The 11496-nt window shown below is 37.4% G+C and overlaps 1 protein-coding gene across 1 annotated transcript; it reads left to right on the forward strand.

Annotated features, from left to right (window-relative positions):
* The first annotated feature begins 479 nt into the window (after positions 1-479).
* LOC107585071 (interleukin-3 receptor class 2 subunit beta-like) lies at positions 480-11258 on the forward strand. The gene is made up of 11 exons (XM_016271927.1): positions 480-698; positions 3509-3684; positions 4185-4317; positions 4398-4567; positions 4665-4816; positions 7262-7409; positions 7503-7623; positions 7718-7869; positions 7968-8095; positions 8192-8366; positions 11251-11258. The coding sequence occupies exons 2-11, from the start codon at positions 3582-3584 to the stop codon at positions 11256-11258; spliced, it is 1290 nt and encodes a 429-aa protein (XP_016127413.1). The 5' UTR covers positions 480-698; positions 3509-3581.
* The last annotated feature ends 238 nt before the right edge of the window (positions 11259-11496 follow it).

The raw sequence follows: 11496 nt of genomic DNA on the forward strand, positions 1-11496 counted from the left end.
AAGATATATTTCCAGAAAATGAGTTACCTTCAAGCTAATTTACCATGTTGCATTTATTTATTTTGCAATGCAGTGCAGTGCAGTGCATGCGCAAGTCAAGACCACCAAGATTCGTCATAGAGAAAACACAGTTTTCACTGTAGGAACAAGGTGTGAGGTAAAACCTGTTTTAGTTTTTCTGCCCTTTTCAGTGTTCATTCACCTACATGCACGTGTGTACTTCACCGCAGCTAAATATAGCACACCTACCTTACGCCACGCAACCTTTAAATGAAAGAGTAAACTTAAAATCAACATAAAACAACATAACTAACTTTTACAAACTAAACACAGTTTAAAGTCAATTTCTGACAGGACGTGTTATGTGTGACCACATCTCTTTCCCCCAACGCCCCCCACCCTCTTTTAAGCTTAGGGAAATCCCTTTCTTTACAGTTTCCTGGCAGTTGCGAGAAATGTAGTGCGACATACAGTACTACATCTGTTTTTACGCTACAAAGCTCCACTAGTAGGTTACGGGTAGATGGTCAGGTTCACCCCAAACGAGTAGTTTTATATACAAGACGTGCCGTATGAAGATCTACAGCAGTTTTTAAGATGTTCACCTGTTCCTGGAAGTGCTCCATTCATTAAAAGATGGATTTTGAATTCTTCATTGAAAGATGGATTTGGAGGTCACCATGCTTTTGTCACAAACAGTAAGCAATTATAATATATGCAATGTTTCTTTCATTTTTAGATGCTTTGCGACATTTTAAAATAACTAATACTTTTAAAGTGAAGTGTGTAATGTTAAATCACTTCTTACGCAACCAATGATATGAGGTTGAGGCGAAACAATCTGTTTGTAAGACCAATGGTAGACGGAAGGAGCGCTCCGGAACTTGCTTGAAAACAGTCATTAGTTTTAAAATTTTGTTTGGTGGCACAAAAATTACTTCACCTTTAAGTTTGCATCATGCCAAGCAGTGTTAATTTTTTTCACCGACGATAACGATAACGAACTAAAACTCTTTTTGAATGACAAAAACTATGATGTAAATCTATTGACATTTTCATCAACGAATAAAAACGAGACGCAAATGTTAGGGAGGGACGATTTGGGAAGAGATTCATTCAGAACGAATCTGCTGCGTGGTTCGGAGGTTAGATGCATACATATGAACCGGCGGGACATAAGCTAACATACACTTGCTGCATGTCGCATAAAACATTACAAAAATGTCAATATGTGGGAGTAAGAGAAGAGCAGACATATGGATAAATCTGACGACGCAAGAGGGAGCTCAATTCGGTCCGGTTTTCTGAGCGCAGACACTGAAGGGCACACACAGAAAGCGCGTCTCGCAGCGCGAGTTGTCTTTCGCGTCGCATGAACGGAGAATTACACACAAAATTATTAAGTTTGCATCATGCCAAGCAGTGTTAATTTTTTTCACCGACGATAACGATAACGAACTAAAACTCTTTTTGAATGACAAAAACTATGATGTAAATCTATTGACATTTTCATCAACGAATAAAAACGAGACGCAAATGTTAGGGAGGGACGATTTGGGAAGAGATTCATTCAGAACGAATCTGCTGCGTGGTTCGGAGGTTAGATGCATACATATGAACCGGCGGGACATAAGCTAACATACACTTGCTGCATGTCGCATAAAACATTAAAAAAATGTCAATATGTGGGAGTAAGAGAAGAGCAGACATATGGATAAATCTGACGACGCAAGAGGGAGCTCAATTCGGTCCGGTTTTCTGAGCGCAGACACTGAAGCATACACACACACAGCGCGCGAGTAGTCTTTCGCGTCGCATGAACGGAGATTTACACACAAAATTATGTCTAATTGTTCGTTTTGATGAGTATTCACGTAAACACAGTTGATTACGTCTTAAGTGAACGTAAACAGTAAGGAGAATGTGTATCAGTCCATTGCAGCAGTGCATTCTGTTTTAAAGGGACAGCAGCCTAATTTGTCATTGATGTTAATCAAGCAACAAAAGAAAGACAGAAAACCACGCACTTCTCTTGACTGAAAAACTTTAGTAGCCCTAAAGATTAATCTAAATGTATTCATAGAAATAAATATGTCTGCTTGAAAGAATGAAGAATATGGTAAACAAGTTGCTATAAAGAATGCATAATTAGCCTTTATAACCATTGGTATTTCATTAAAAAGAAGACCATGTTCGTGTTCTTTATGAGAAGTGTTTTTATTGAAAGGGGTCATATGATGCTTTTTTTAAAGATCATTATTTTGTGTATTTGGTGTAACAGAATATGTTGACATGCTTTAATGTTCAAAAAACACATTATTTTTCAAATACTGTACATTATTGTAGGTCCTCTATGCCCCGCCTCTCTCAAACGCTTCGTTTTCTACAAAGTCCCTCCTTCCGACAAGCGCAGTCTGCTCTGATTGGCCAGCTGACCCAGTGCATTGGGATTGGCCGCACACCGCAAGCACTTGTCGGAAATGTAACGCCCCTTACCATAATCGCAAGCTTCATCTTTCAAAATAAATGTAAAGACAGAGCCCGAAAGGGGAACAGAGTCACGTGACAGAGTGATGAAGCTGGTATGTTTGTGATGTGACCCTCTCTCTCTCTCTCAATTTCAATTTCAGCTATGCACAATCAGCTTGTAACACTCCAAAGAGAAAGGAAAACTTGAAATCGCATCATATGACCCCTTTAATTTTAACATAAAGGCATGTGGTGTGTCACCGCAGTTAAATCAGTGTCTATCATGATAAAACCTTAATATCAAACCTATATAATGAGTTTGGAAATTTTAGAGAAATGCTTAGTAAATGCACTGTAACTAAACCCATTAGATTTTAGCCGACTAAATTTACTGTAGATTTAGTCGACTACAATCTTATGATATTTAGTCGACTAAAACTAGACTAAAACTAAATACAATTCAGATGACTAAAATATGACTAAAACTAAATGGCATTTTAGTCAAAAGTCTATGACTAAAACTAAATCAAAATTTGCTGTCAAAATTAACACTGATGCAAAGGCTTTCAGTGACAAAATGTTTTTTAATGAGGGGGGAAAATGAAGGCCTATGTGTTTTTGTTAGCATAAATGTGTGAGAGGAAAAAGGAAGTACGTTTTGTGCTTAAAACCAATGAGAATTCTCAGATGCATGTCTGTGGTGTGTGTTTTAGACCTACGTGTTTGTGTTTGCTTTTATAACAGCATGATGTCTTGTCACATTGGTTCTTAAAGTAATAGTTCACCTAAAAATAAAACTGACAACACACCCTCATGTGATGTTTCAATACTGCATCACTTTTTCCCTTCTGTGGAACACAAAAAAAGCTATTTTGAAGAACAGTTCAGTGTTTTTGAAAAGTTAGTGAGGTTAACATTCTTCAGACTTTGCCCAAATTACATGAGGTTGAGTAAATTATTACAGAATTTTCATTTTTGGGTGAACTGTGCCTTTAAATCGAGTGGTTCTAACCATCAGAACTGGTTTCTAAATATTCAGATATCTTGAAAGTAACCAGAAAAATCACCTGCTGTAAAAAGCGCCGGGCCTCTGATCTCGGATCTCAGCTACAATGTTCTGCACATGGATTCTGCATATGGTTGGATTCGCTCTGCTGGTCAGGGGGGGCATCAGTGATGACAAGTGTCCTCATCATGAAGTCAAGCCTGGGAAAGGTGAGAGAGAAAGATAACACTCTCAGATATTATTGCATTCAATTCTTTTTTTATACAACCTGTTTAGTTCAGGCCTGTGTCCACCAGATAGACCCTTATCAGTGTTTTCTCTAATCTTCTTGGGGCCTCCGTTCTGGCTCATACATATAAATTGTATTATCCCAGCCAAAATAAATCTTTATCTTAGACCGAACTAAACGTCAATAGAGATTTTCCTTTGCAGACACTTGTAATTCAGGACGTGGTTTTGATTGGTCAGTATAAAGCAGCTCTGAAGATCTGATTTTAGAAGTTCACTTCTAACTAATCTTGAGAGCTTTGCAGAATCTAATAATAATAATGAAAAAAAAAATCCCTTTAAGTTTACCTGATCACCCAGAGCTTTGTCAGTCTAGTAAGTCACTGGAAGTTCCTGCCTGTGGCCACACATCTGGGGGGGGGAATAGACTTAAAAGACTGCTTTGAAGAAAAAAATACTGACATTTGAACTCTTGTTTCAGATTCTGCAGTGCTGGATTCCTTGCAGTGCCACAATGACTACATGAGCTATGCACAGTGCACATGGGAGGTCGATCCACAAGTTCATCCACAAGAAAACACGCATGAATTGTACTACTGGGACGCAACTATAGAGTAGGTGAAAAAAGAAACAAACACACAATGAAAGAAATTCTACAATGGGGAAAATAACTTTTTTTCCTCCCTCTCTGTAGCGAAGATACACATTGCGTCTCGAATGCATCTGGTGTGCTTTTATCCAATGGGAAGATCTCTCACGTGTGCAGCTATAACTCTGAGAGGTTTAACTTATATACAAGTCACATTCTATACTTCAAAGTGCCCTGTGTGCACAGAGCCACAACTCTCAGAGTTGCTCAGCACGGTGAGTGTGTATTTTGTGCATGTGCATTTACCTTCTAAAGCATCTCTGGCATGGAAAAGTCTTTCACCGTTGTGTGTGTGTGTGTGTGTGATTTCAGGAAAAGTTAAGGCCCCAATTGATTTGACAGAGAGGGTGGCTGATGGCGGAGGTCGTCTGCTGTCCTGGAGAAGCCCATATCCTGTATCCTCAAATATCACAGGAACTCTTGTGTACCAGCTTCAGTATCGCAGATACATGCATGACTGGACTGTGAGTACACTGTCAGAAAAAACAAATAATAATAATAATCGTGCTTCATCTACCCCAAATGCATATTATTAATTTGATATATTCTTAAAATATGCACCCTTAGGTTTCGATATTTTAACAACCTTTAATTCAATTGAATGTTTTACTAAAGTTGTGCTGATTAATATATAAAATATATATTTTATAAATATTATTAATATTTAAAAAGTAAAACTATACATACACACACCCACACAAACATAGTCTTATTCATCAAAGAATCCTGAAAAATGTATCATGATTTCATATACATTTTCCACCAAATCAGCATATTAGAATGATTTCAGTCATTTATTCAATCAAAAAAGAAAAAAAAAAACATTCAAAATCTTGCCGACTCCAAAACAAACTTTTGAACGACAGTGTATCCTATTGTATATATTTATATTTTTAATGAAACGATTGTTTTAAATGAGTAAAATGCCAGTATAGACTCCAAGACTCCTGAATGGCATTAAAGTTCACACACTCAAATATTATCTAATAGGATATCTTGTGGATATCCTGTCTAGAACAATGTCTGTGCTGAAGCAGCTCTCTGTAATATCAAACACCACAATCTGCCATTGTAATGACACATCATCACAACCTCAGACTTCACACGATTCCCACCTAAGATAAAGCCTCCACATGAAAGAGTGATGCTAGCGTTCTGAAACTGGAGACAGATCCACTGTCAAGATTTGGATATTTACATAGGTAAATGCTGAGTGTGTTTTATATTTATATAGGTGACAGGTTGGCACTTGGCAGAGCATCGTTTGTTTACCGATTAATGCTGCTCCGTGTGTTACTGATATGCATCTTATTATTTTGTAACGCGGAAGTTATTTTCTGATACTTAGGATTCATTATGATACTAAATTACGGTAATAAATTACACGAATAGGAAAACAATTACTAGTTTGCAGTGTCAAGGAGAATAAGACTGTAAACCGATATTTCTGTCAACTGAAATGTCGATGGCACCGGAAGCGTCACACACATTCAAGACAAGTGTCTACCTTCTTGTAATATTTATGCACACAAATCATCTTCCGGAGTGATGAATTGACTAAAAGTAACATTGATAGCATGTCTGCGAATGTGAAATTGTAAACAAGGTATTAATATTGAGTAGTAATTTACACTTTTGAGGAAATATTTTGATAGAATAGTTCTGTTTGAACGAATCAGTTGAGTGAATGATTCAATGACTCGCTCACATAGACAGTCAACAGATTTTTTGTTCGTGAATGAATCAGTTTTAAATGAATGATTTAATGACTCTCATAAACAAGGGCTGCATCCGAAATCGCATACTTCCTTACTATACTGTACACGGAAAAACTTTTCGTAAAGTCTGTCTGAATTCACAGTATTCATAAAAGAATAAGTACCCAGACAAAGAAAAAAGGGGAAAAAAATATTTGCAACAGTTTTTTTTTTTTTATCACTTAATAAGAAGCATCACAATTAAATTGTGTCGTTCATAGGGTCTATTGAACAGAAACAGAAAAGTTTAAGTATTAAATTAAGTAACACCGTATGCGAAAATAAACACAGAATGTGTCAGTAAAGCTCTGTAAAAACTTGCATTTTTACATTGTTGTAAGTGTTTCCCATCGGATAATCAATAGTTCTACACAGGCTTGCAGTCTTCACACCCACTTGAACACTTGGGCCAAATATAGGAAATACGTCATGTAAGTAGACAAGTGGTCAAGTGCAAAGATCGAAACTGTGGGTGTTGGGACAGGCCAGACTGCATTCCATTTAGTTTTGTTAAGGCCCTTCCCTAGCTAGCTTTCCTCTGACTCGAATGTACTGTATATCAGTGATTATGTTGCATGGGTGCCATGCAACCTTTGCAATGGGCCAGAGTGGAACATCCTGAGCCCTTGATTACTTGGAATCAGCTATGGAGTTGATTTATTTACTCCCTTTTTTTTTTTTTGATTGAGCATTTTATATGTATATGGGCGTACTGGGGCTGTTTTAAATGAAAAAAATGTGTGTATTATTGAGCTGTTTGAGGTGGGAGTAAATCCAATGCGATCTGCAGTGACATCAAAATTGTGTTGCATAGTGCTATATGGAGCTGTCTGAAGTGTACATATGAAGTAGACTCGCTCCCTTGGTCGAATCTGTCCATATAAACTTCACTCCTTAACCAAGTGGAACACACTTTAAAATGGCAGTGGGGATTCCCCTAAGGGGAAGTGCGTAGGGAAGTTTGCGAGTGTGTCTAAAAGCAAAGTAGAACGCAGATTACATTCATACTACATACATTCCTAGAGCATATATTTCTCAACAGTCACTACATAATTACTTAGTCAAGAGAAGTACTCAGAGAGTACACAATTTCGGCCACACTTCCTTTGTTTGTGAATGAATCTGTTTTCTCATTCTCTTTTACTGGAACAGATTGTGGATAACACCAGTGCTTCTGAGTATATGATTGACAAGGAGTCACTGTTGTCTGGTTACCGTTATCAAGCCAGAGTGAGGGCGCGAGGTCCAGTGGGACTCTGGAGTGACTGGAGCCCCCTGGTGTCCTGGAAGACTCACAATGGTATCAATTTTCCTTATATTTTGCTAATAGTCTAAAACAGAAAAGCATTTCCTTTTTACACTGCAAATATCTGAAGTTCATGACCTCTCGCAGATGGAGCCTTTAACCTGCAGTGCGTGATAGCGGGAGAAACAAATGTGACCTGTACCTGGCAAATGAAGACAGAACATTATCAGTTTATGTCTTATCATCTCTGGTGCAGTAATGGTGATAAGTGAGTTCTCCATCCATCACAAACTCACGTGACTAACAACTGATCTAAAGCGTGATGTCACGTCCTGTACACTGACAACTCTTCTCTCCCTTAGTCTCTCCGTTTGTTGTGAAGATCCTCAGCTGAAGTCGAGAGATGTTGAGCTTTCTGAGTTCATGTGTTTGGTAAAAACCCTGGACCCTTACCTGTTAACAGTGGAGCTGAGACAAGTGTACTACGCTAGGACGTTCCGTACTTCAAAACACAGTGAGTTTTTAAAAATTTTTATTTTTAGCAGAGTCTTGCATGCCAGCGCTGCCATCTGGAGTTTAGGAGGAGCACTAATGTTCATTCTTCTCTTCAAGTTAAACTTTCACAACCTGACCAGATCCATGTGAAGGAAGGCGATGGCGTTTTCATACTGAACTGGTCTAAACCAGTTGTTTCCACAGATATTCAGTTCTCCATCCAGCTAAAATTCTCGACCAACAAGGTGCGTTAGTTATCTTTCAGCATCTGTGTTGCATTTACTAAATGATTCATTGTAGCTGTGACTGATCACATGCATGATTTCACTTTCTCTTTGTAGACCTCAGAAATTTTTACACTTTCTGAAGGGGAGAGCAATTTTGACCTTTACTTTACGAATCTACATCCTTCAACTGAATACCAGGCCCAGATCAGATTACTACCTGAACCTGACGATACTTATGTCATTGAGCCATCAGAATGGTCGCAACCAGTAGTGTTCAAAATTAAGCCAGGTAACGCCTTGATTTCAGATGTGTGCTTCTGATCATATCCTATTAAAATGGTGTTTTAAAAAATTCATTGCTCATTTTGTCCTTGTAATTTAAAGTAGAAATTAATTACTAAATCATTACTTAATTCAGTTAAAGAAAAGAAAATGATTCATTTTGATATATAAGTTGTATTTGGGTAGACTGAGTTCCATTAGTTAACATCTGTTAATGCATTAACTAACATTAATGAGCAATAAATCAACCTTGAGGTCTCCATAGGAGTACTGCAATAACAGAGCTTCAAATACCTTCAGTGGTTTATAAAAGCTACCTTAAATACAAAACAATCCTTATTTTTAGGCCTGGAGGATGTTAAAAGTAAAATGAGAAACCCCAGTCAATATTATTCTTTGCAAATACTATTTGTCATGTTTTTAAATAATAATAAAATCCTCAAAAGTGTGAAATAACAGAGATAGAAGCATGGGAATTAATTATGAAAACAAAAATTACTAAATTATCCTAAGTACTTATCCAATTAAACGTGTTCGTTCATTAAATTCAAAATGTCTTAAGTCAATACATTCTGTATTTCATTCATCACTACAGAAATGTACAAAACTATGACAACATGCACTGAGAACCAAGCACGTGCAGAGGGGGGTGCGATGGGTGCTTGAGCACCTGCCCCTTTTCCCCTTGATGCCCAAAGTGCCCTTATGTCAAGGCAATTTTTATATATTTTTTTGTAATTAAACGCATTTTGTGAAGGCCTGCCCAATCTAACTATTAGTAAAATGAATGAATAATAATTTAGTTGTAATTATCCACATGATGATGACCTTTCACCTGACGATCTCATCAGGGGCTATATCCCTCACGTTCAGACACCTTTAATGTAGCGCACTACCAGGATGCCTTAGTTCATAACGTCCGTGGCTGCCAGTAAGTGCAGTTCTCAGCGGAGCGGTGTGCTTGCAAACTTATATTATTAAATTATTATTATTATACAAGAACTGCGTGAAGAGAGCATGCACAGCTGTTGTTTATATTGCTGTGTGTAGCCTGTGGAAGTAAGGTTAGCTGCAGCAAGGGGCTATAATACTTTTGTTCAATATTTTCCTAATGACAATTTTATGATCGGTTTATAAAGGCTACTACCAGCACCTTTTCCCCATTTTTATCACAGAATAAGGCAGGAAATGTATAGTTTCTATAGGCTACTAAATGATATGTCAATCAGTATTGTTTATTTATTACCTGGAGATAATTTGAAAAACACACATAACCCGTATATTTTCGCAATCGTGTGTTTATTGTCTTCATGGTTTTTTCTGCTTTTTATTCAGCTCAGCTACAGCGATAGCCGGATGCTTTTGTTCATGTTAGGCTTTCCTGCACGTCATAAGTCATTCATTCTATGAGTCTGTTTTGGACTTTCTGCACGAGAGCGCCCTCCGGCTTCGAGTATGAATTAAACAAACACTGCATGAGAGTGTTGAGCGCTCCAGCTATTCACTTCTCCTCATTTTGGATACGAATAAAACGCCAGGTCATGCATAGACTATCGAAACTGTCTGTTTGAATTTAAATCTAGAAACCTCTACGTGAACACACCTGCCCGAATAAAGTGCGGGGGACGAAATTACATTTCTTTAAAATTAAATATTAAAAATGCAGCTAAAGTTCTACACAGCAATATAAACAAAGTTACCTGTTCTCTTTCGTTCTTGCTGTTTGATTGGGAAAAGTTTAAAGGGCGTCGAGTCTTGTCTTTATGTTATCTACGTGTATATGTTTAAATGACTAAAAAACGATTCCTTTGAACTTTTTTTTATTACAGTATTTATTTTAAAAGCCTTAAAAATAATTATCACAACCCTGATAAAACAGGCTTATACTGATTTTCTCATCCTCCGATTTATAGGCTACTTATCAATCCTGTTTTTATCATCATTATAATTTTAAAAATGAATAAATTCAGAACAGGATTATAATATAATTCTATTTTAAATAAGACAGAAATATGTGTTTCCACAACAACAGTAGTGTTTACAACAGCAAAGCCACCATACCCTGTAAACTCAATAATAATAATAGGCCTAATTTAATTCCGTTTCTATTTTCAGAGTGATTAAGAGGTGCAAATAAATATTTATTTAACTTTTAAACTTAAAATGGACTTTTCTGTTCTCTGTTTCTTTTTTAAAACTGCGTCACGGCATTTGCTGCTATCAACACAGAAGCATCCGTTTCGATACATGTCTCAGCAAGGAGCACAGCCCTATTAAAAGCCGTGCTCCATGTGCCCCTTTTATACTTTGAGCACCTGCCCCTCCAAAGGTCTCTGCACGGCCCTGCTGAGAACCTTGGATACATAAAAGCACCAAAGTATCCCACTAAACTACACTTCTGCATGATGATGAGAACAAAACATGCACATGCTTTGCAGCATGCATAGCCAAACAGACCTATTTACAGTTGTGCTATCTGCATATCACACAAAAGCAGAACTTTAATTTCCTGTTCGCTAAACATTTCAGAGCTAAAGGTTCATTTGTGCAAAACATGCGTGTGTGCTCACATGTCACGCCTGCCACATCTGACGACATCAATACAAAGCTGTCCAAACACGCCGCAGTGTCACTCTCTAAGAAGTGACCAGGTCAAAGCTCATGATGAAGTTAAACTGTTCTGGTTAGTATTTGGTTGAAGGGACAACAGCAAGGCACATTTAGCTTTCAAAAAACACTGAATATGATTTTAACCAAAGCAACAACTTGGGATCCTACTTCAGAAACCAAGGGGGAAAAAATATTGCCTCTCTGTTTGTAATCCTAATAATCAACAGGCCTATTGTCCAACAGCTTTCTAAAAAATCTAAATTTTCATATAATCTGTTTAGCTCAGTAATCCTGCCCAGCTGACCTCTGACCTTTAGTGGTCTGCTCATGGAAGACCCATTCACTAGTGGGACTGATGTATACAACCACACTCTCACCTGAAAGTCCCTGAATTCTCATTTAAATGATCATTATTTGTAAAGAAGAAAAACATTGACTGTACTATTAGTAGTAGTGAGAGAAACTTGGCGGGATGTTTGATGAAAAAGTTTCAGTTTATCTTTAGTGGTTTATAGTTTATAACATTT

The sequence above is a fragment of the Sinocyclocheilus grahami genome, unplaced genomic scaffold (genome assembly GCF_001515645.1).
Source record: "Sinocyclocheilus grahami isolate Dianchi unplaced genomic scaffold, SAMN03320097.WGS_v1.1 scaffold66.1, whole genome shotgun sequence".
Lineage (NCBI taxonomy): Eukaryota > Metazoa > Chordata > Actinopteri > Cypriniformes > Cyprinidae > Sinocyclocheilus > Sinocyclocheilus grahami.